Source organism: Stegodyphus dumicola, chromosome X2 (genome assembly GCF_044657685.1).
Source record: "Stegodyphus dumicola isolate Sdum_Otavi_A_Nest chromosome X2, ASM4465768v1".
Lineage (NCBI taxonomy): Eukaryota > Metazoa > Arthropoda > Arachnida > Araneae > Eresidae > Stegodyphus > Stegodyphus dumicola.
Genome location: NC_140781.1, coordinates 103,969,923 through 103,996,555, shown reverse-complemented (window position 1 = coordinate 103,996,555; position 26,633 = coordinate 103,969,923). Strand labels below are relative to the sequence as shown.

The 26,633-nt window shown below is 35.1% G+C and overlaps 1 protein-coding gene across 3 annotated transcripts in view; it reads right to left on the bottom strand.

Moving 5' to 3' along the window:
- LOC118184687 (uncharacterized) overlaps positions 1-26,633 on the bottom strand; it is a 117,852-nt gene that overhangs the window by 20,731 nt on the left and 70,488 nt on the right. For all 3 annotated transcript variants that reach the window (XM_085809780.1, XM_085809781.1, XM_085809782.1), the window contains exon 5: positions 6,562-6,665. In XM_085809780.1, coding sequence (XP_085665906.1) covers positions 6,562-6,665 — 104 coding nt within the window. The remainder of the gene's footprint in view (positions 1-6,561; positions 6,666-26,633) is intronic.

Here is a 26,633-nt window from a genome sequence, read left to right as displayed (position 1 = left end):
CTTTCTCTTTTCGGTTTCCCTACCAGAATGCAAATCAGGTTTGAGAATATTTAAGGTGAGGTTTCCGGATTGTAAGACAGAGCGTTTCCGCCTTTCGAGGCCAAGTTACTAGCTTTCTACCAACTCATATAAGATAGTACTCTTCGGCTTTGCAGTTACCGATATTTAAATTGTTACGCCGGTGAGAAGAAGTTTTCAGCCAACTTCGCGTTAAACCAATACGCGATATTTAGTTATAAATTGGAAATTTGCTCTTAATTTAGGTTACATCGCCACGAAGTGGTTGGCTGATCTTGTCGAGCATGAAACGCGCATTTTATATTCAAAGTTCTGATTTAATAAAAATTTTATTTTAAAAGCTTCCCAAGATTTTGTCATTAACTTCCGACATAATGATAATAGCCTTACGGTATCGCTCGGAGTCTGTTAAGAATTTAATACCAGTATATGATAGCAAAGAGTACCGAGCTCTATATTTAAACAAAAAAACAATAAATTCAAAATACAGAAAAAAGTATTTTTTATTACATAGAATAAGTATCAAGATATACTCTCAATATTTCCGAATACTTAAAACACTTTTATTATGTAATTAAAATATTAATTCCACTGTTTCTTTTCAAACATAAATTCTGATTGATATCAAATTTCTTACACGGAAAATAAATACCTGGCATTATATCTTCTACATCCAATATTCAGAGGACTGCAGTTTACACTTTTCATGCCTTTTTTTCATTTAAAAAAACATAATTATGTATGAATGTTTTAAAAATTATTGAATCACCGCTAACCAGAGCCGGATAATCAACGGTGTTATATGAATCTACTACGTTTAGAGCAGGCAGCTAACTCGAGACACCGATTTCTAAGAACCTTTGATTTAAAAAACGTATTTAACATTCCTTTAATTACATATAAAAGGAAAGGTAATTTTTAGGAAGAATTTTTTCATATTTCAAATATATACGATTTAGATAAAGAAAAAAACTGTGTAGTACATTAACTAAAGTTACTTACATTAATTAATAAACTAGATAAAACTAACATGAAAGGACACAATTTATCCCTTGACATTAAAGCTCCTAATATGCCTCTCTTACATAGTCGTTTGTTGCTTTTTCATTATGATATTCCTTTTTGGGTATTGGTTACACTTAAACTACACCATTCTTTCGGATTTCATAATCATGACAGAAGAAAAAATACAATAGATTAGAAGCAGCTATATACAAATAGAAAACGATCATAACTTCAGACTGGCAAAATAAGTGGAACAGCCGTATCTCAAACTAAAGATGCTCTTAAAATCCAAAGTAGCTAAAAGTGCTTGTATTAAGATTTATTGTCTTATTTTGGCAGTTTAAAGTATTCTATTGCTATTTTCTACACAACCTCGGTTTTCAGTGCACATTCTTCTCCAAGATAGTGTACTAGAAAGATAGATACAGTGGCGTAGCTAGGGTGGGGCAAGGGGGGACATCTGTCCCCGGGCGCAAGATGACTGAAATTCGTGGCTCAGTTTTCAGTCAGACAATAATGTTTTGCTCTCAGGAATATATTTCTGTAATTTATTTATCCAGTACTCTGTCTGATAGATTACCAGACATTTTCGCTTTCCTTCAATCTATCAGTCTACATGTGTCTTTTGCAGACGATGATTTATATTTCATGTCTTGAAGATACAGGGAACTCGGGCCTAATTTTGCTGTTTAGCTCTTGTTAGCTATATCACAAACTAAAGATGCTCTTAAAATCCAAAGTAGCTAAAAGTGCTTGTATTAAGATTTATTGTCTTATTTTGGCAGTTTAAAGTATTCTATTGCTATTTTATACGCAACCTCAGTTTTCAGTGCACATTCTTCTCCAAGATAGTGTACTAGAAAGATAGATGACTGAAATTCGTGGCTCAGTTTTCAGTCAGACAATAATGTTTTGCTCTCAGGAATATATTTCTGTAATTTATTTATCCAGTACTCAGTCTGATACATTACCAGACATTTTCGCTTTCCTTCAATCTATCAGTCTACATGTGTCTTTTGCAGACGATGATTTATATTTCATGTCTTGAAGATACAGGGAACTCGGGCCTAATTTTGCTGTTTAGCTCTTGTTAGCTATCTGTCTTTGTGTAGAAATACTTTACATTCCACTTTTTACCTTATGATTTTTTTATCATAATTTTGTCGAATTTTTTATTATTTATAATAAATATCCCTGAACACAATGTACATATATATTAAACATAAAACGAATCATCTATTATTCATTCATTAGATGTTAAGACGGGCTTAAAACGAAAGGGACTTTTCTTGAAAAGAACAGCTGGTGGATTAATTGCGTAATTTAACTATTATTCAATAACAGACTCTACAGAAACGTTTCAAAAGATTTTTAATCAAGCATTTTATAGATTAAAAAAATAACTATGTTATCCAGATACGTTTTCATGAAGTTTCATTATACATACCAATAATTTTCTTGTTTATTTCTACGTGACTACGTCTTGTATTTTCTTGCATTTTTCAACTCAGATGGAAAATTGTACACGCTTGAGTACACTTGTATGCATTTCGATTAATTTCGTTGTATATATTAATGTTAATAAAATTTAAAACAGTTAACAAATTAACTTAAAACCATACTGTTTTTTTCGCGTTTAAAACTTTTCATTTAGATTTTTTTTATCACATTTTTGTTTTACTGCTGAGCTGTCTTTTATTTTTCATCCTCTACGCAAAAGAAATCAAATTTCTTACGAAAAATATGATGGTTTTCTCCTATTATTTAATATTATTCTCCTTTTCTTTCCTGGAGTATTAATCCACCATCTATATGTACATATTTCATAAAAAAATAAATATTCTCCAACTACAGAACAAAAAATTATTCTTTGATAAAACAACATGCTTCAATTTATTTTACATAATTTCTTTAATAATCTTATACTTCGGCACGCCTACATGATTATAATAGCGTGTAAACGTCAAGGATAACACCAATCAACCAAATAATATTTGTGACTAGTATCATCCATCTAAGAAACTGTTTTGATTTTTTAAGATTATTAAATGATATTATACCAAAAATCTGATTACTAATCATGTTTCGCATGATTAATAACGTAACAATATTGCTCAGTTAATGCCAACCAAAGTTTGTATTCGTTTTTTACAGTGAAACGAAAATATTGTGGAGTCTAAATTTCGACGGCTCTCACTATTACAATTAATTGCTCGAAATCTATATATCTTAATGATGTAACAAATACAGAAGCGCCTGAATATCATAAAAGACTAAAAATTTCGTGTGAGTACACACAGTAGTTTCAAAGTTTCACGATTATTATTTCTATGGGAAAAATCATAAACAGAGACAATTTATTTATTTAAAATATGATACATTAAAGTAATTAATTTTATTAAATTCATTCGAAGCTCAAATTAGCAACGCTACACTAGAACTAACTGTTATAATTAGATATTCTTCATAACAAGTAGCTTACACATTGAAACAGAAATTAAACTCATCCCTTAGAGTGAGAAAATTAATTAATCTTATGTAGAAGAGGGACAAAAAACTTCTGCAGATGATATTGTTGCGCGCGTACAGTTTCGTAATAGGCTGAATGCACACAGAATTGATACACACTTCACAGTTCTGGAACTTTCCACAAAAATAGTCTTACAATTCTTCACGGTATCACAGAATACAATCAGTAGTTACACTTCAAATTACTAAGAACGTTAAACACAACGCAATGCAAAGCGCATCTCAGTACTCCGAACTCGCGCTGAACTAGCCACTAAGAACGGCTGATAAACTGATGCTCTCATCGGTCTTGTATAGTTTTCACCCAGCCGCTGAGATATTTCTAGTACTTTTTGCTTCTCGAATTTAGTGGAAGGCCTATGCGGGCTGCATACAGTTACAGCTGCATATGAAATCAGTTACAGTCATTAAATTAATATACCTATTATGGTGATACAGGGACCGGAGCAACTTGTCACCAAATTTGGCGATTTATCGCCAGAACCATCGTCAGCTTTGCAATATCTCGCCAACAAATTAGCCAGATAGCCATTTATTTACTCAATGCTAAATAGACCTGTCCCTGTATTCTTATTTTTCCGGAACACCATCGTTTCTCTCAGCTTTTCATGTTAACATTGTACAGAAAAATACAACAATTTCCCATACAATTGCACTAAAATCATCCATCTACACGGCTGGTCATTAAAATTGCAGTACCATGAAGGAAAGCAAATGCAAAAAAGCTATTTATTTCACATAAACAGTATGGCATGAGACAAAGTGATTAAATTTGTAAGCATTTTGGAGGTTTACGGGGTTGCGAAATTAGTAGAACCAGCTGCCACTCCTAGGAGCTAAAACGGCCCTTACCGCATCAGGTATGTAGTCAAACTGGGCTTGGATGACAAAAATAGGCAACTCATTCCATGATGCTTCAAGTCTATGCCACACTTCATCAACCGTATCAGCTGGAGTGGGGAGGCGGGCCAGTCTCTCAGCAACACGTGACCACATGTTTTCAACGGGTGTAAGATCTGGAGACTGTGCAGGCCAGAGCAGCAGTCGAATATCCTGTGTATCGAGGAAGGTCAGAACACGACGTGCAACATGTAGTCTTGCAGTATTTTGTTGGAACATGGCTTTTGGGGGCCTTGAAGTTAGGGCACAATCACTGGACGTAAAATGCCAGAAACGTACCCATCTGCGTTCAAATTACCGTCGATCCGAACTAGAGATGTGTGTGCCATGTATTTAATGGCTTCTCAAACCATCACACCAGGTACAGGGCCCCTATGTTGATATCGAATGCAAGCTGACGTCGTGCGTTATCGTCGGAGCCTCCAGACACGTATACGATCATCAGAATACTGCAGCTAGAACCGGGACTCGTTTGAAAAAGCGACAGTGTGCCACTTCTGTACCCAGATTTGCCGTTTGACGCACCAGATTCGCCGTCTCTCTCTAGGCTGCATTGTTAAGGGAAGCCGAAGTAATCACTCTGCTGATAGTCCACGCTGCTGCAAACGTAGACGCATCTTGCAAGCTAGTACTGGGCGTGCTGCAAAGATGCCCATTTCCTGACTAATGGCCCGTGATGCAGTCGTACGGTTTTGAAGAGCAGAATTCACAATATGTCTGTCCTCTCTGGCGTTATTCATAGGAAAGCGTTGATATCCTGCATGCCATTCAGTATGTCACTCAGCAATTGATTCAATATTCGTATGGCAGTGGTTAAATGTCGACCAGTGCGACCGGCGATATCACGGAACGATAATTTACACTTTCGATAGGCAACGATCCTGCCTCTATCGTATTTCGAAACTTGCTTGTAAGCATTTTATCTTCTCATTTGTGGAGTCCACCAACGGCCGAGCGGTAAAGTCGCTGAACACTGGTAGTTCGGTCCGAATCCCACGAACGGGCTGGCTGCATGGGTGTTTTCGTGGTTTTCCCCATGTGTAACGTGTATACGAGCCAGTTTCCCTTAGTTCCATATAATTAATTATATTTTGTCCTCCACGAAGGCATCCCTCCCCTTAGGCATATAGCCCTAGTGTGCTTTGTCATAATTAAACACACACACTTCTTAATCGTGGCATAACACGATATTCTAAGAAAATTCCAACTTAGAAAGCACTTTCCGAATGAGAAATTCATTCGAAATTCCTCTCTAAGCCACGATTAGCACGCAGAATTACGTTCTGTGTTCCGGCTGTCATGAATTTTAGCATGAGAAATCCACTACACAACTTTTCCTATTATGCTGTTCTTCAGATGTCGTTTCTCCCTCCGTTGTCGAAATGCGCTGAAATACTAATCATCTGCACATCCCAACTTCTTCCTTTCATGTGATTTTTTGACGTTCGTCAGATCATTCCTTCCTGGGGTTGCAATTTTAATGGCCAACGGCATTAATGTACAAAATTCGTAATAATGTGAATCTAATTATCTCTGTAGCTCTGGCATTGCAGGAATGGAAAATTCCTTGCGTTTTTAACTTACATCCTTCGAAAGAGATTTACTAAACTGAAGAATATTACATTCCAGATGACCATGTATTGGATGATATGAAGAAAGCAAAGACGAAATAAAATAATAAATGCCAATAAAAATATAAAATTAATATGATATCATTAGAAGCACTGTTAAATATTATTATATTATTATATCTCATTGTCTTAAGAAAGCAGAGCTGAAATACATAATAAATATGAATAAGAAATATAAAATTAATATGAATAATCTATTATCAAAATACAAGATAAAACATGCAAAATAAAATAATATTTAGTACTTCATTACATATATATTAACTCAATCAGTTTTAAGAGTAATAATTTTACATGCACTAAAAAACAACTCATTGCAGCTTTAATGTTATCATATAATCACGCGCTACATAATACTACTCAACGTTTAGCCATATGACACATTAATTCTTCGAAGGACAGTTTTCTGGTATTCTCAAATATCCTTTATAGGTAATTACGTCATTCAAAATTTTAATTAAAAAAAAATTGCTCTTACGTTTCGTCTCCTCCGTCGCCTGTTTTGCCAGCTACTTGTAGCTATGTGTGGCTGAGTATGAGGTGGCCGCAGCGCCGGCGTAGGCAGCAACAAATAAACAGTATCTGAAAGAATGAGAATGAAATTCTAGATGAGTTAATGGCTAACAGGCGGAGAGATGGTGAGACCCAATCCAGCGGAAGAGGGGGGAGGTAGAAATGAATTAAGAGCTGACGAATTCCCCCTCACCACTGACATTCATTTTTCTTCTCTTTAACACGGATCGGTGGCCTGCAGTTTTAATATGCTATCTTTTTATTGATTCTTCTGTTTGGATGTTCACTTTTCGATATTAGTATTTTTGTTTTTCCTTCAATTTAAAAAGTGAAGCGAGAGACTGAAATGTGTAATAAAAATATCTTTCTTAAGAGCTTGCATAAGGAGACATGTTTCTAGTACCAGGTTATATTTTTGCCCCATTAAATGAGACTGAGCATTCATTATTAATTAATTAAAATAATTATGAACTTAGGCAGATTTTTACTAATTGCTGTTTAATTTAAATATCATATTATTCTATTTACTGACAGTCTTACTAGATTGCACACAGCTCACGTGTTGAGTACTGTAGAACCTACTTTCTGATCATATGCGCTGTACTCTTTAGCAAAGGAAGATGCAATTACGCCTAAGATCTTCATCAATAGGGAAAAAAATCATATTGGGATGATCTCTTAAATATTAGCTTAGATAACATCTACAAAAGTCTGTTCTAGTATTATTTTAATATGTATCCTTATAACATTTAGGAACACTGTAATGTTAAGTATGTATGCATGTGTATAATACAAACACAAAAACTATGTTTCAACAAGATTTCACGACTAATTATCGCTTGAACGCTTGTCATACACTATTGCTCCAATATAAGGCAGGCTTTCAGACTGATTGAGGAAAATTTGATCATGTAATACCTTTTTAATGAAAATATACGAAATTAGTATTTTTGCATGGTTATAGTAGGCAGAGCCGTGCCTAAGTAATTTTTCACGGAGACAAAGATATAAATGTGATAAACAAAGATATACTGCGGCCTTCATATACAATGCAAAGTGCCCGACCATTTGATGGCAATAAATAAATAATAATAATAAATAATAATGATTAAAAGAGATAAGAAAAATATATATGTAAGTCAACTATATCTGTAAACTTCTATTAACTTCTATTAATTTCTAGGAATTAAAGGTAACTATTTCAAATCACAATACCATAACATAACATTTAATCAGTGGTTTATATATTAAAAAATGACGCATATAATTAATTATATTTTGGAATAAAAAATTAAAAATATCCTTTTTTGATGGTATATAACAGAGTTGGCCAAACTTCATGTCAGTAAGAGACGCACGTTTGAATTCAGGAATGTTCGAGAGCCGCATCTAGATTTTCTAAAAGCCACGAGTTCATATTTACATCATTATAGAAGTAGTGGAGGAGGTTTTAAATAGAAAGAAATCTCTGATAACTTTGTAATATGAGTCTAAACTAATTAATTACTTCCTTTTGGACACTGAATAGTTTTAATTTACCATATTTCATACATATATTTTATATGCATGAGCCGCACAAATTGCCTGTGAGAGCCGCACTTTGGCCACCCCTGGCATATAACGTTGAAATAATGCAGGTATAACTAAGATAAGAATATTGCACTAATTTTTCAAGCATTTTTAATAACTCATTTTTTCTTGTTTTAACGAGGTAAAAAATCATCAGTAATTTTCCAAAAACTACTTGAACAATTAATTCATATTTTATGGACAGAATTTCATAATATCGAAGTTTTTCTTGACCAAATGAAAATCTTATGTAACTGCTTTTATTATTTTTAAGTTTGCTGAAGATTCTTTAGCCGCTAGCAATAGTAACTGCGGGCAACGTTAGAAACATTCTTACCCACTCCTTCCAAATTCGAATACATTTGAAATGCATTTATTTCGTGAAATATTTTAAAATATTTAAGCTATCTAGTAGCTGCTTTATTGTCTGGAGTTACTGAAAGAGCATATTTTTAAAACTAAATATTTCTACCTAAAATCCTGCGTCATTTACTTCATTCGGGTATTTAAATACTAAGTTATAAGCTTTTGTTTCCAATTTACTTAAATCCAAAGACATTAATATTAATTAGTTAGAAATTAAAAACTAGAACATACTTAATTTTTCTTATCTCCAATTCAGTTGCGAGACTAAACCATTCAGCATTTTTTAATTTTTTTCTGTGAAAAACTATTTTTCTGGAAAATTTGTTTTCTTATTAATTGATTTTTAACAGTCTGATTTTATTAAAAATCTTTCGTTTCTGTACAAACTCTTAAAATTGAAATTTATCTATAAAGCAAAATATTTACATTTCTTCAGAATATTCCTATTTTCGCTCATCTGCTGTTTAAAGAAAGACATAATCCCTCTGTTAAATGTGCGGCTTTATATTATATTATTTTTTATATTTATAGTTTTTGATTGTACGGCTTTATTCTGTTTCTGAATGTATTAAATTACATGCAGATAACATATATAATTTTTTTTAAATAATTTGCTTAAAAACGCTATTATCTTTAAATCACTGCAATGATTTATCACTTAGTGCATAATGTTTTAATAACCGGTATTCTTTGGTTATTTCTAGATACAATTGTTTAACAGCTTTTCTACTTGATGGCAATCGTATATCTGTGTTATTTAGTATGAAAATAAGAACACTGTTATAGGATATAGAAATAACACATTCAATTTATTAGTGGCCAATATATACCTGTAGGAAACTCTTTATTGCGTTTTTTCTATAACAGAAAAATTCCTTTTTTTTATACAAGCTATGGTTTCGGTATAACGAATTTGCAATAAATTTTTAACACAACTAATTTATTAACGCACGAAATCCAAAACGGTTCTCAGTTTACACAAATATTCCAATGTAGATCGAAACGCTGTTGTAAACTGAACATGATTTTCATGTTGAAACTATTTGGCTTTCTTAAAATTTACCCTGACATGTTTTCACCAATGATTCCAATTCCCTTAAGTGCAATGAATTTTATAGCTTCTTCATTTCACATTTCTTCACCTTTAACAAAAAACAACAAATAATGGTTTCTAACATGTTAAATAAAACTTAAATACAATTTCTTAATTTAGGCAAAACTTGCACCAATATGTTAAGCAAAACTTGTAGTTTAAGTGATATTCCTGAATGCGCCATAGCAACTACTAAATACACTGCGGGCCATTAAAATTGCAACACCATGAAGTGAAGCAAATACAAAAAAAGATATTTATTGCACGTAAACAGTATGGCATGAAGACAAATTGATTAAATTTGTAAGCATTTTGGAAATTTACAGGGGTGCGAATTTAGTAGAAATAGCTGCCACCTCTGGCAGATAAAACGGCCCTTACCCCATTAGGCATAAAATCAAACTGAGATTGGATGACAGAAATGGGCAACTCATTCCATGCTGCTTCAAATCTACGCCACACTTCAATCCTATTAGCTAGAGAGGGGTGGCGAGCTAGTCTCTCAGCGACCCATGACCAGATGTTTCCAATGGGTGACAGATCTGGAGACCGTGCAGGCCAGGGCAGCGATGGAATACGTAAACTGACCGAGAGTGTGAGGGCGAGATTTGGGGAAAATAAATGAACAGAATGTAATTGAAAAAAGGAAATTTTTGAATAGCTATGCAACAGAAATTATGAGGATTGTGAATGAAAACAAGACTATCATAGGAATAGGACATTAAATATTTTAGTTTTTCTTTTGTTAACGAGTTTATGTGTTGGGTGAGTTAGTTATGTGTCGTCTTACTATTTTTTGTTTTCTAACCGATTAAGCTTACGATTTTCTTTATTTTGTATTGTGTGAGTGTATTTTTAAAGATACACAATCTGTGTTATATGTCGTCTTACTATTTTTTGTTTTCTAACCGATTAAGCTTATGATTTTCTTTATTTTGTATTGTGTGAGTGTATTTTTAAAGATACACAATCTGTGTTAATCTGTATTTTAATCTTTTGACTTTTTTTTTTTTTTTTTTTTTTTGTCTGCGTCGGGTGTGCTGCGTTAACCATGAGGCCGATTATTATCGGCCAGGAGGGTTGCAGCATACTCGTAAACTAAACTAAACTAAACACTGTGCATCTAGGAAGGTCAGAACACGACGTGCAACATGTGGTGTTGCATTATCTTGTTGGGACATGGCGTTTGGGAGCGTTGAAGATAAGGCACAACCATTGGACGTAACATGTCAGAAATAAACCCATCTGAGTTCAAATTACCGTCGATCCGAACTAAAGACGTGCATGTTTGCCCAAACCATCACACCAGGTGCATGGCCCCTATGCCGATATCGAATGCAAGCAGGCGACGTGCGGTCTCCTCACACGTATACATACGGCCATCAAAATATGCACGTAGAACCGGGACTCGTTTGAAAAGGCGACATTGTGCCACTCGTGTACCCAGCTTTGTCGTCTGGCTCGTCATAGTCGCCGTCTCTCTCTATTCTGCATTGTTAAGGGAAGCTGAAGTAATGGTCACCCTGCTGATAGTCCACGCTGCTGCAAACGTCGACGCACCTTAAGCATGGCCATTTCCTGACTAATGCTCCGTGATGTGGTCGTACGGTTTTGCAGGGCTGACCTCACAATATGTATGCCCTCTCTGGCGTTAATCATGGGAGGACGTTGAGATCCTGCATGCGGTTCAGTATGACCCTCAGCAATCCATTGATTCCATATTCGCATGACAGTGGTTTTATGTCGACAAGTGCGACCGTCGATATCATGGAACGATAATCTACACTTTCGATTGGCAACGATCCTGCCTCTATTGAATTTCGGAACTTCGGGGTAAGCATTTCCTCGCATAACACGGCATAACACGATATTATGAGCAAACTCCAACCTCACAAAGAACTTTCCAAATGAAAAATCCACTACGCAATTTTTCTTTTATGCAGTGCTACAGATGTCGTTCCTCCCTCCTGTGTCGTCTAAATTCTCTGAAATACTAATTATTTGCATATGCCAACCTCTTCTTCCTTGCATGTGACTTTGACGTTCGTCAGATTATTCCTTCCTGGTCTTGCAATTCACTGCTAGCCATTAAAATTGCAACACCATGAAGGAAAGCAAATACAAAATAGACATTTAATGTATGTACACAGCATGATTTTAAGACAAAATGATTACATTTGTAAGAATTTGGGGGATTTAAAGGGTTACGAAATTCGAAGACACAGCTGCCAGCCCTTGCAGCTAAAACGACCCTTACCCGCTTAGGCATCGAGCTGAAATCGGCTTGGATGACAGAAAGAGGCAACTCATTCCATGCTACTTCAAGTCTATGCCACACTTCATCACCCGTATTAACTGGAGAGGAGTGGCGGGCCAGACTGTCAGCAAGGAATGACCAGATGTTTTCAGTTGGTGAGAGATCTGGAGACCGTGCAGACCGGGGCAGCAATCGAATACCCTGTGTATCAAGGAAGGTCAGAACAAGACGTGCAACAAGTAGTCTTGCATTATCTTGTTGGGAAATGGCGTTTGGCTGGCCTCGAATACAGGGCACAACCACTGGACCTAAGATGTCAGAAATGTACCGATTTGCGTTCAAATTCCAGTCTTGACAGGGAATAAGGAGCCTAATACGCCGATTGCTTTAATCCGCCCAGCAATATGCATAATTACTTCAGAAATTGCCGAAACAAATTCTACAGTTCCGGTGTAAATTAAATAGAGATACAACAAAATGAAACCTCGAACTATGTGTCTTGCTGAACGCAAATTTTACATAAGAAAAGAAGTAAAAGATTGATAATATGTTACATTTCATTTTAAAACATCCTTGCTTAATCTCCCAAAGTTACTTCAATGGGTTTAGTTTTAATGCGTTAGGTTTGCTGCTACAAACTGAAGGCATTTGCATCACCGTCCATCCTTTGTTACTAGACTTTTGAAAGTTTGTTGTTGCGAAGTGACAGCATTAATATCTCTGGTTCAAATTAAAGAGAGGTAACGGAGAATTGTTGGTGTCGGCAACGGGGTGTTTTCTCGGCTAATTTAGATTTATACAACTCAGTACCTTGTTGCAAACAAGCGTAAACTATCTTCAATGCGTTAATCCCAACAATAAAATTTAATGCTAGAAAACAGTAATACTGTGACCCCCTCAGAATTTTTTAAAATAAATTAATTTTTTTAAATGTTATTAATTCTTCTTTTAGTTAGCTGCCTTGTTTGTAACACATAATTCTTCTGATACTTCTTGGTGTAGCCAGAGTTGAAAGCTGACAATCATTATTTCTTTTAAAATGAATTTCTTAATCTACATGGCTAATTTAGAGCGTCTTCCAATTGTTCATCTGAGGCAAGTACCTCACTCGCCTCCCCTTTGCCGCGGCTTTTATTGTAAGAAAAAATATCAGGGTTATAAACTGTTCATCATAACCGAATTAGTCAAAAAAAATTGAAATGTATCTTCATACAATCAAAATTACACAAGATAACATAAATTAAAATTTCGGAGGGAACTCAGAAACAAATATTGTTAATGACAGCGTCGTATGCAAGCTTCCGAATAAAATTTGTAAGGGACATTTTTTACACCAAACATTATAATTACAAAAAACATATGTTTTAAATTCCCATTTGTAGAAATGTTAAATTTCGAATTATTTTACTCAATATATTGCAATGAAAGTACTTTTTTTCACTGGCAAATTTCAAGTCACATAGTTCTAACAGCTTTTTTCTTTTCTTTTCTGAGACAGCTTTCCATATTCCACAGCCTTCGAAGAACCAGGAACAATTTACTAATTAGAAATTTCTCTTCAGATATCCATATAAAAATTTAAATATAAAAATTTATTTTAATTAAAATTAAAATAAATAACCTTTATTTAAAATATCATGTGATTAGACCGGAGTAATGAAAAAGGCTTGTTTTATTCGATTGCTGTAATTGGAATCGCAAATTTATGATCTGCTCTAAGGCTGAGAGGTATTTATTTATTCGTGTAATCTTATGGAAAAGTCCTGTATATGTAAAAAGAGCCTTTCTGTCAAACTATATATTTTCATGCTTCGTTCCGCAACAGAGAGTTTATCTACAAAATTTGATATGCAGAGCTTCAAAGTAACGTGATTAATTAAAATAAATTCTATATTCAAGGCATTTTTTTCAGCTTTTCGTAGTGATTATTTATTCTACGAGTACAAAAGCCGTAATTTTTGGTCATAAATCATTTATCGCTTTCCTGTTCCGTTGATCATGAAGAAACGAACCTGAAAGATGTGATATTACAGTGCTTCTAAGTTCAGTTCGAATGTTCAGAATAATGTGATTTCTAATAGTTGACCAGATGTTTATAATAAAGTGATATAAGGGTACGGCTAACTTTCCATGTTTTGATTTAGTATTGTTTAATGGATGCCATCCATGGAATATACGGCACTATATTTTAACAAGACGTAATATAAGTGCAATAAGTTTTTATTTTTGCAAGTTATTTTCGTTTTAAATTAAAAGTTCATAATTTTGATTTACCTACTTCGGAAAATCATATTAATAGTTGTTCAAAAAAATTAAAACGTACTTACTTTAAATGGCTATTAATTGCCAATTTTATAGATTCATTTAAATATATCGTCTTGTTAACTGATGCATCCTGAACGCTTTTTTGTAACTGTGAATTAATTTTTTTATTAACTAGTGCAATTAAAAATGTTTTGCATTATAATTGAAGTGCAAATTGATAATTTTTCTTGTAATATTTGATTTTTGAAATGTAACACTGTTTTTAGGAAAGATAAAATAAAAATTTTATGGTATTAGAAATTTAATTTTCCATAATTACGCTGAATAAACTGATAATGAATTTTAAAAAAATGTTGAGCATTTCGCTGGTAGGGAAGGTTAATACCTGGAATTTTGAATTATTATTAAAACTCTGATATTATTTTGAGGATAAAAACCAGAGCATAAATAATAATGAAATAATTTCCAATATTGCTACAGAAAGTAATAAAAAATTGTGTTGTTGAGTATCAATATAGTAAATATTAAATATTGTCGTGGTTCATATCGTTATAATAAATAAAACAATATAAATTATTTATGAAAGGTAATAATTATAATAAAATTGATTAATGTAATTCAAATGTAATTAATGTAATTAAAAACGAAATATATAAAAGAAAGATCTACGTGTCTTCGACAAAGTTCTTTTTAACTCAAGCACTGTAAAATCGCTGTTATAAAGCTACGAGTTGGAATAATTAAACACAGTGGGAGTTTTCTCAAAGCTCAGCTGAACAGAATTTTACATATTTATCTATCAGTGCTGCTTGACATATTTTCTGTTCCTTTTTCTGATTTGCTTATTCTTTTCTGGCACTAGGTATCATAATTATTTTTGGAGTGCTTCTCGGTGTCTTCTTTTCCAAACGAAGCCAACATGGATGGCGATTGACTGGATGGATTTCACTACACCAGCAAAATAAACATTTCGACGGGGCTGGGTATCAGAAACCTAGCTTCAGCGTATAAGAAGTTTTTTGTAACTTTGATAGCCTGTACTTCTTTCACCGTTTTCCACTTAAAACATTATAGTAGGAAAGCTGTATGCTCCCCTTTGAAACTGACACTCAGAGGCATAGCGGTGATTTCAGAATTTTGAAATTTTTTATGAGATTTTCGATAAATTCACGATGTCATTATTTAAATAACAGGCCACAATTTCAAAAACATTTAACATATAAATATTCTGGTATGTCATTCCCTAGATAACTATATATAGATTAAGCATACAAAGTTTCATAAAAATAATAATAATTTGATTTATCTTGCACCATGTGAGCCAGTTTTTTGAAAAAATAGATTTTGAGAAAAATGCATAAAGTTTAAAATGCTATAATTTTATTTTTAAATCTTGACCCAGATACCTAAAACTTCCCATATCTATAGGTTATACCTTCCTTTTGTCCCTATTTATCTGTTTTTCTGTTTATATTTAGCCTATTTGTTTTTGTGGCAATTTTTACTCTGGATAGTGAGTGTTATTTTGATTTACTTATTCGCTTCATCTCGAGCTTACTAAATCTCTCGACTGCATATTCACCATGTTGCATACCTATATAATTTAAAATATATAGTAAGCCTAAAAGTTCTCAGTTAAAGTGTATAACAGCTATATATGCCTTTAAGTTAAGAGTTTGTAATTCCACAATGGCAACCATCGGTATAAATTTCCAAAAAAATGTCATTAAAATGTTGTTTGCACTTTGTGTCTTTCTTTATAAGCACTTTTATAAGACCTTCTACTCACATAGTTTTATATACACTCTGAAGAATATTAATTACATTCTTTGGATTTGTTTGTTGTGTACACTCTTCTAACTGATACAGCACGCTGATATTTACAAAAATTGTCTGGTCCATCTGGGCACTGACCATGGGTTACAGCCGAAAAATTCGCGGCAAAAACATCGCAGACGAAAACGTCGCGGAGAAAACAACGCAAGGCGAGAACATCGTGCTACAAAACATCGTGGGAGAAAACATCGCAAAGAGAAAACATCGCAGTTCTAAAACATCGTGGTACAAAACATCGTCGTCGAAAATAAAGCGGTTCAAAAACTTCGCAATTTAAAAACATCGTCGTCGAAAATATCGTGATTAAAAATAAAGTATCTACAAATCATCGCATGACGATAACATCGCAGACATGCTTTAATAGCTGTAAATGGATATTCCCATAATGATTCGTCAGCACAAGATGGAAATAAGGATAATTTTTACTTTCATATTTTTTATTAATTAATACATTTTTGCTGAGAAAATAAAAAGGAAACTTAAGCATAGAAAATTAATGCAACTAATAGCACTTAATAGAATTTTAAACCGACATAGTTAACTAACAAAGGCCATTAATAAATCATTTTTATAAAGTTTTTACTGATAATTTTTCATGAAAAGTATAATCTATAAGTTGCATTCTTACTTTTTCAGCAAAAATTTATTAGTTAATAAAAAAATGTGAAAGTAAAAATTATCCTTCTTTACACCTTGTGCTCACAAATCATTATGGGAATATCCATTTATAATTATTAAAACCTGAAAAAAAGCATGTCTGCGATGTTATCGTCATGCGATGATTTATAGATACTTTATTTTTACCACGATATTTTCGGCGACGATGTTTTTAAACTGCGAAGTTTTTGAACCGCTTTATTTTCGACGACGATGTTTTATACCACGATGTTTTAAAACTGCGATGTTTTCTCATTGCGATGTTTTCTCCCACGATGTTTTGTAGCACGACGTTTTCGCCTTGCGTTGTTTTCTCCGCGACGTTTTCGTCCGCGATGTTTTTGCCACGATGTTATCGGCGGACACCCTGGCCATGTATAGGTAGTTTTGCACTAGAGAAAATGTGAAAAAATGGAGCAGTTACAGCACTTTCCATTCATTGTTTCTGATTCTAACTCCATTTTGAAATCTGTCAATAAAGACATCGATTAATGAGCGATTTTGACACCTCCATCAAGATATTTTTGTTTTTGCTACAATTTTCTAACTCTGGAACGGGACTTCTGAATATGACTTATGCGTTCATATTTACTGACACTGTAAGGATCTTAAGTTTTACTAACGTTTATTTTATTTTAAATCTTTACTATCACTTCTTATTTTCTACTTCCGGCCAGAATTATAAGCGTTAAGGTTTTTATGCAAAGTTTGTCTGGCGAACGCCAAGTATTTAAGTTGTGGCTTTTTGCCAAGCGAGAGAGAGGAAGCAGTGAGTCGAAGCAGGCCGCTTACCTTAGAAGTTACGCAGTTGCTTGTTGCCTTCCAGGCCAGAGGTTTTAATCCTCTTGATAAATTTAAACGTATTGTAGTGTTCGCAGTTCTCTGTACTACATACGCTTCCTGTTAATATAAGGCCCATCTTCCACATTTATTATTGTAAAGTTAAGTTAGAGTTTAGTTTTATCTTTATACTTTTACGTTTTGACCCCAAGTAGCGGGTCGGTGTATTCCGAAATACGGAAGTCATTGTAAATAGAGAAAAATAAAGGCTTTTGTATACCCTTCTTGTGTATCCTGTCTACTTCCCACAGTTTTGAACATAGCTTTAGTAAGCTCTCTGTTCCGAGTCAGGTCCTTGCATGTTCCCGAAGAAGGTTAGAAGGAACATTGATCCTGATAGTGGCGCCCAACGAAGAAGAATAACCATGGCAGAGTTTCAAGAAGAACCTGTGCTGCCTGCAGAAACGGCTCAAAATCCAGAAATGCCAGCTGCCGCCCTGGAAGGATTTGGTTACATCGTCCAGACCATGCGCGCTTCGATGAAACCAGAAGCAACATTTAATGGAAACTCACCAGTAACCAGTTTTTTGGAAAAATTGGATGACCACTTCATGCTCTACCCCGTGCACGAGTTTCAAAAAGTTACCTTAGCTACCAGCGCTTTGAGGGGCCAAGCGCTTAACTGGTTCAAATGTATAGGCAGAAGTCTCTTGGGTCAAGCAGGAAGTCCCACCTATACTTACGAAAATTTCAAGACTGCCCTACTAAAAGCCTTCCCTGTTGTAAGGGATCGTGCGAAATTAGAAACGGAACTTTTCAGTATATATCAACAAAGAATCGAAAACCTCTCGAGCTTTATTTTAAGAAAAATTCACGTTTTCAAACTCTTGTATGGAAACCATCCGGATCCTTAAATAATTCAAGTGATTTTGCCGAGGTTACTGCCCTAAGTGCAAGACTTTATTGAATTAAGAAATCCGACTACACTGGAAAAGTTATTTGAGCTAGCAATCCAGTTTGAAAGTAGAAGAACGGTATCAACAGCGAAACCAATTTGGTACGCCAAGACTACAGCAAACTCAAGCACACGGCTACGGAAGCAAAGCGAATCAGTGGGCAAGGAAACCCGAGCATTCAAAAACAGCCGGCGAACGTCGAGAGTTCAATAGCAAACCAGGAAAAATGTCTCAAGGCCAGTGGAAAAAGAAGGAAAGCACGGAAATGAAGAATAATTTAAACTAAAACGGATTTCTGCTGACGGGAGGGTGCGGAAATCCGAAGGCCACGAAAACCCCTCTTCCTTCAAGTTAAATACAGTAATGGTGAAAAATTTGACTCTTCCGAAGATTGAAGTGTTGGTGAATAATATCCCAGCCACCGCACTCCTGGATACAGGCGCGCAGTGTTCCTGTGTGGCAGAAGATTATTTTAGGAAGTATTTTCGTAAATATCGCATATATAATTGGGATAATACGACAGTGTTAGCGACGCAAGGAGAAAAATGTAAGTGCATAGGTAAAGTACCTCTGTATATCCGTATCAAGGACGAACAAGTAAAGGTGATGTTTTTTATAGTAAAGAATCTGCAAGCACATATAATCTTAGGAATAGACTTTCTTTCAGACGCACAAGCAACACTGGATTTTAATGAAGCGTCCCTTAAGCTGACAATGAAACCAGTCCGTGCAGAAAAGGCTGAACCGCCGATGTTAAAACTTGACCACCTCCCTAATGACGAGCAAGGAAGAATCCGACAAGTGGTAAGTGAATTTGCTTCGTTATTTAGTGATATTCCAGGATTTACTCAGGTTACTAACCATAGTATTGACACCGGAGATGCAATGCCAGTTCGCCAAAAACCATACCGGTATGATAAGAATAAGGAAAAAATTATAGAATGGCATATCACCGATATGCTACGTAAAAAGATCATAAAGCCCATCTCAAGTAGTTATGCTAGCCCGGTGGTTTTATGTAAGAAAAATAATGACTATCCTTTGACACATCCAAAAAGGTGGAGATTCGCAATTGACTACCGTAAATTAAACTCCATAACTAAATATCCGGTATATCCGTTACCTATTATTGAAGAAATTCTAAGGAACATAACATCCACCAAATATATGACGACTTTAGACTTAACGACTGGTTATTTTCAAATAGGGGTTAGGCCTGAGGACCTGCCTAAGACTGCTTTTATAACCAAGTCTGGCACTTATGCATTTTTGCGTATGCCGTTTGGCCTTTCAGGGGCACCGGCTACATTTCAGCGATGTATGGACGTTGTGTTAAGACCTGTTCTTGGAAAGTCCACATTTATCTATTTAGACGATATCATTATTACTAGTGATAATCTCGACCAACATGTACAGGATTTAAGACAGGTGTTTTCTTTATTAAATGCGGCCGGTCTAAAAGTTAATGTCGAAAAGTGCAAATTTGCAGCCCCTGAATTAAAATATTTAGGTTACAAAATATCTCAGAAAGTAATAGAGACAGACGAAGCAAAAATAATCGCTGTACAAAAGTATCCGACTCCAAACACGGCAAAGAAGCTCTCTTCTTTTCTAGGACTTTGTTCATATTATAGGTCCTTTAGAAAAGATTTTGCAGCTATCGCTGAGCCATAGTTAAAATTAAAAAGGAAAAAGGCAAGATTCTCGTGGACGGCCGAAGCCAATAGTGCTTTCGAAAAATTAAAACAAGCATTAACGCAAGCCCCTGTGTTGAAATTTCCTGAAAAGGATGAGAATTTAGAAATTTCAGCGGATGCTTCGGATTATGCGGTAGGAGCGGTACTTTCGCAAAATCAACAGCCCGTGGCATTTTTTAGCCGAACTTTAAATCAAACACAAAGAAACTATTCCGCGACCGAGAGAGAGGCACTTGCAGTTCTGTTAGCAGTGCAAAAGTTCCGAGTCTATTTTGGAAAGGCGCCAATAACAGTGTACTCTGATCATGCGGCGGTAACTAGATTGTACTGAGGGAAAAACTTATCCCCAAGGTTAATAAGATGGGCACTCAAGCTACAAGAATATAATCTGGTAATCAAGCATACCCCCGGAAAGGAAAATATCGTAGCAGATGCCCTATCCAGAATTAAAATAGATGAAGAAGGTAATACCGTAAAGGTGGCAATGCTCACAGCATGTACAATAAATTCCCAAGAAACTGTAATAACCGAACTGGGTAAGGATCCTGAGTTTGGAAGCATTTATGAGTATTTAAAGGATCCTGAAAATTTTAGCCACCAAGATATTGTGGCGATAAGAAATAGGGCGGCCCATTACGAACTAATAGATGGTCTATTATTTTATACAAAAACTACGAATTCCAACAACGAATTTCGACCTGTTATCCCAGCTAGTCTTAAATTAAATATCCTGCAGGAGCTCCATGACAGCCCTTTAGCTTCTCATGCTGGTATTCGAAAAACTATCCAACGCGTACGCGAGGCAGTCTATTTTCCTGAACTGCAAAAGTTAAAAAGGGCGTATGTCCAGTCCTGCCCAACATGTCAAGCAGTTAATTATATTAATTTCCGCCTGGCCGGGTTTCTAAATAATATTAAATCCGAATTTCCAAATGAAATAATTGGCATCGATTTATTGGGCCCTTTCCCAAAAAGTCAGTTAAATAAAAGTCGCTATCTCCTTGTTATGGTTGATCATTTTAGTAAGTGGACCGAAATTGCTCCCTGAAAACGAGCCTCCGCGAAATTAGTTACTGATTCTATTTTAAATAAATATATTTTAAAATACGAAGCGCCCCTAAAAGTTATATCGGATAATGGTCCTCAATTTGTAAGTATTGTATTTGAAGACATGTGCCAAAAACTGGGCATACGTCATTTAAAAATGGTCCCGTATCGGCCGCAATCAAATATAGCGGAACGGGTCAATAGAAATATAGTGAAAATTATCCGTAGTTATGTTAAAAATTTTCATAAAAGCTGGGATAACTATGTCAATGAATTTGCTTTCGCCCTTAGGACCGCAAAACATGATACAACGGGCAAGACTCCTGCTGAGTTATTTTTAGGCAGAAAGATTATAACGCCGTTAGATAAATTATTTTATGTGCAACAAAGAGCCCCAGAATTTAAAATGGGTGATATAGAAAAACTAATTAAAGAAGCAAAAAAGAATACTGAAGTAGCACAGAGAAAACAAAAGCTATATTATGACTTGAAACGACGGGGAGTAACTTATAAAGTAGGGGATGAAGTATTAAAAATTAAGCATTCACTTTCTTCAGCACCAGAAGATAAAACTGCCAAATTTTTTCCACGATTTGAAGGACCATATGTCATAGAAAAAATAACTCACGCTGTAGTAGTGTTAAAAGATAGAAATGGTGAAACCTGCTCCGCAAACATTGATCAAATCAAACCCTACTATGATCGTAATAAAATGCAAATTTTCAAAGATTTTTTGCAGGATCCGGCACGGCAGACACCGCAGGCACAAGCTCCAGAGGTGGAACAACGACAAGTACAAGGGCAAGCCATTAGGAGGCAGGAGCAAGTGAAAAGAAAGTTTCCCCGCGGGAAAATTGAGGGGAGCAAGAAAAAGAAGCCGTTCCACCGTCCAGAAAAGAGAGCTCACGAACCCCCCCAGAATGAAGAAGGGAGAAGGACGACGTATGCAAAGAGAGCCAGGAGAAATGATGGCAATTATAACCCGGCTCTAAAACGGAAGATCTACTCATCCGACAGGACTCTCCGCAGCAAATGTCGCCGAACTGCGGAAGGGCCACCAGCGGCGGAGGAAAAGTTACAAGGAAAATTTGAACGGCCAGCAACGAGGTCCAAGCAGGAACACGAAAGAAGTTTCCCGGTTCCGCCAAGACCAGCTGCCATCAAACGGCCAAGACCACAGGCAGAGGCGAAAAAGAAGGTATTCAAGGGTGACCGAACTGGAAAAAATAGAAAGCTTCTAGAGGAAGGCACTGAAGGGCGAGCCCGCACACGAAGGAGGATAAATCAAACTACTATCTGCAATACCTTTAAAGACTGGGCCCAGAAAAGGATGTCCGAATATCACAAAGATAAGTAAAATTTTATGTTACTTTGCAAACTTAAGTTAATCTTTCATTCTTTCTGCAAGTGGCATATTTCAAGAAGTTTTACCTCATGCGAGGTCTACCTTTATCGCCAAAAGGGCGAGAAATGAGTTGTTACCGATTCTGGTATTATGTTTTTCAATTACTCGCGTGTAAACCTAAAGTTGGTGTATAATAGCGATGTGTAAAGACTTAAATATTGTAAAAGTTATTGTATAAATTTTATTTAAAACATTCTGGCAAGAAAGAAGTTTTAGTCTGAAAGACTTTTTGAAATGTAGTATTTCAATGTAGAAAAATTGGCACTTGCTTTGAAAAGAATAGAAGTTAACAATGTACTACTAATGTATGTTGTCAAATGCGTAAAATTAACGGCATGTTAATATGTTCTTATATACAATGTGAACTGTTATTTCAAATGTTAAGAAATATCGTGATATGGTAAAAGTGAAAGTAATGTTAAAATTTTTTTTTATTCGTGTGACTGTAAAAAGACTAAATCATGGTGAATATGTGTTAAAGGTTGAATGAATGTAGTTACACTCTCTGACGCTACACTTCAGAGTTAGCCACTTTCAGAATAGTTCCTCAGGGTTTAGAGTTGAAGTTAGGGTGTGTTACGAGGTCTTGGTATGTTGAATTTTTAACACGTTAGTGCTTTGATTGTAGGAGGAAGTGTTGAACACGTAGACAGAAACACATTCGTGTTTGGTGTTCTTTTACAACACATGTCAGAGAGCACGGGGAGAGATAATTAAAATAGTCATGAATGAAATAAGAATGTTAAGTAAAATATAATTATACATGTTACTTGCCATTTCATTGTGTAACATTTCATTAATCTAGTTTTCCTTCCAGATCTCTGGAAGGAACCAGATTTGAATAAAAGCTCCTGTTTAGATGCAGTACAGATGAAAAAATTGCGTGTCCTGGGAGCTGCTATTGTAAAAACAAATTTCTTTCTTTTAAATTTCTAGTTTCTAGCGAAAAATGTTTGTAAAAGATTGGCCTCGCGTTAGATTCTAGAGCTAAAAGTTTTCAACAAGGTCGTTTTAGACCTCAGTTTCAAACTAATTAACTCTGGCGGGAAGTATGTAAGGATCTTAAGTTTTACTAACGTTTATTTTATTTTAAATCTTTACTATCACTTCTTATTTTCTACTTCCGGCCAGAATTATAAGCGTTAACGTATTTATGCAAAGTTTGTCTGGCGAACGCCAAGTACTTAAGTTGTGGTTTTTTGCCAAGGGAGAGAGAGGAAGCAGTGAGTCGAAGCAGGCCGCTTACCTTAGAAGTTACGCAGTTGCTTGTTGCCTTCCAGGCCAGAGGTTTTAATCCTCTTGATAAATTTAAACGTATTGTAGTGTTCGCAGTTCTCTGTACTACATATGCTTCCTGTTAATATAAGGCCAATCTTCCACGTTTATTATTCTAAAGTTAAATTAGAGTTTAGTTTTATCTTTATACTTTTACGTTTTGACCCCAAGTAGCGGGTCGGTGTATTCCGAAGTACGGAAGTCATTGTAAATAGAGAAAAATAAAGGGTTTTGTATACCCTTCTTGTGTATCCTGTTTACTTCCCACAGTTTTGAACATAGCTTTAGTAAGCTCTCTGTTCCGAGTCAGGTCCTTGCATGTTCCCGAAGAAGGTTAGAAGGAACATTGACCCTGATAACACTACTTAAATATAAATATTTTTTACGTCGCAAATCACTTTCAAAAACATCTCCTGCCGATGAGAAACATTTTAGTTTTAGTTAACTCGATGGGAATTGCTTTATTAATATTATTTTCAATTTCCTTCGCAACCCGTTTCATAAATTTGTTCCTTACGCATTTTCGTTTACAAACACGGCTTCGGTTATCTTAATCACCTTTTATTATACTTTTAACTCGAATGTTATTAAAAATAATCAAAGACAAAGATAAATCTAATTGCAGTATGCAATGTTTCGAATCAAGTCAAACCCATATGCTAGCGAGGACATATCGCTTTCAACAGGTAATTAATAAAAATGATACATTTTATTGGAAATAATTTCATGTTGCTGATTACAGATAATATCCTATTAATTCCCTCTCTTTAAAAGTCTTTACATTACATTTCAAAGATAAAAAATTGTTTATGTCCATTTTTAGCCCTTTTCAACTTTGAATGCGCACTTTCGGTGATTTAAATGCCCAGTTTCGGTTTTTGCGTCTTTATGAAATCCTTAATATCTCGGTTTCTAATTAACGTAGAAAAAAAGCAGACCAGTTTTGGAAAGCTAAATATGCAATCTATCCAATGAATGAATAAAAGAAAATTGCCATTTTTTGCCAAAATTGGCCTTTTTAACGTGTTCGGATGCCTTAAACGTTTAATGACGTGTACAAGCATAGTCTTCTGCTGTGATTATCTTTCCCTCTGTTTTCATTTGTATGTTATAAATAATTCGTACTGTTATTTATTATTTACTTCTACACGGTTTGAGATAGGTAAATCATCCAATTGTTCAGGCCCGAATCGAATAGGTGCGGGGCCCGTTGGATTTTTTTTACGGGGCCCTCTCTCCTCATTGCGGGACCCCTTTCAAATATCTTATACAAATGAATTTTTTATTGGTTAAACAACTTCTGTTGAACATTATCTATTGTTTGCTCAGCATAAAGTCTTTTTTGAAGCTCTGTACATTTTAACATAGCTACCAAATGATTTTTTGGTTTTTCATGTGTTCTCTTTCTCGTTTCAGTGGATTCGACATCTAATGATAAAATTATAGGTTAGGTATCCATTTTTAATCACATAATATACTTAAATTTTTAGTTTAAAAAATAATTGTTTGTTAATAAAAATTATGTAATATAATTAGTACTTACTTTATTCAACAATTAGTAATTGTAGTCACAAAATACGACTCTAATCATTATAACGATTAGAAGAATAGCGCACTACAAATGCAAGAAACAATTGACATTTGATACTAGCTATACATCCACCACTGGCTGGTACCGGTTGCGCAACTAGTTGCGCGTACATATACCTGTATAGTAGTTTACGTACGTAAAGTAGTTCACGTACCTAGTGCAAAATTTCTCTAATATAGGACTATCCCGATTAAATGCAATACATTTGACATGAACTTTTACGGGTATCAGTTTAATATATTATAAATATATATTATATAATAATAAACACGTTAATAAATCTCATCCAGCAATGCGAACTTAAAATAAATATATTTTAATTATTTGAATAATTCATAATTTATCCATTATCGTCAAAAGCAATTTGCTTTATATTTCGATTTTTTTTTTTGTTCTTTTTGATGATAACGCGGGGTCCCCTTTCAAATGCGGGGCCCAATTGGACCCAATGGCTCCAATCGCCCTTTATCCGGCCCTGCAACTGGTCTTACTGGTCTTAAATAACTGATAAATTACTACCCCACGCCGACGGAGCAGAGTCATTTACAAGACATTACACTGATGAGCCAAAATACTGGAGGTACGGAAAATAACGCATTAGTCCACCTTTAGCTTTGAACAAAACCAATATTCTTCTAGGCAAGGCCTTAGCACGGTACTAATATCGTTCTTAAGGAATGTTATCTTATGCTGATGTAATTAAGGCATTAATAATATTTCGAGCGGATGCTGAAGTTTCCAAGTTTTAAACTGATCACTCATATTCGTCAAACAAACGTTGAATAAGCCTGAGGTAAAAATATACATACTTTGTGCTCTTCCAATAAGTTTGAGATCAATCGCCCATGGTGACAAGGCGCATTGATCTGCTGAAAGGGACCATTTGCATTATATCTCAGACGTAAACGAGTGTAATGATAGGTAGAGATATTGATATAAAGCTGTAATGCTGAGAACTGTTTCCAGACGTATCAAAAGACCACTACACTCCACAAAGATATTTCTCAGGCCATAATTCTAAGACCACCATCTTAAAAAGTTGTCACTAACCTGAACTCACAGCAACCGTGCTTTTTTTTTTTTTTTTTTTTTTTTTATCAGTGATATCATAGTCAGCTTTGAAGGTCTTCTGCTGTCAAGTACCTTCCGTTGCAGAGTCCGTCCTGTTGTGCTTTTTATGATGTACGTGAACTATATTAACTTGTCATGAGCTTGCGGATGGTTTGTGCCAGTTGCTTTCACC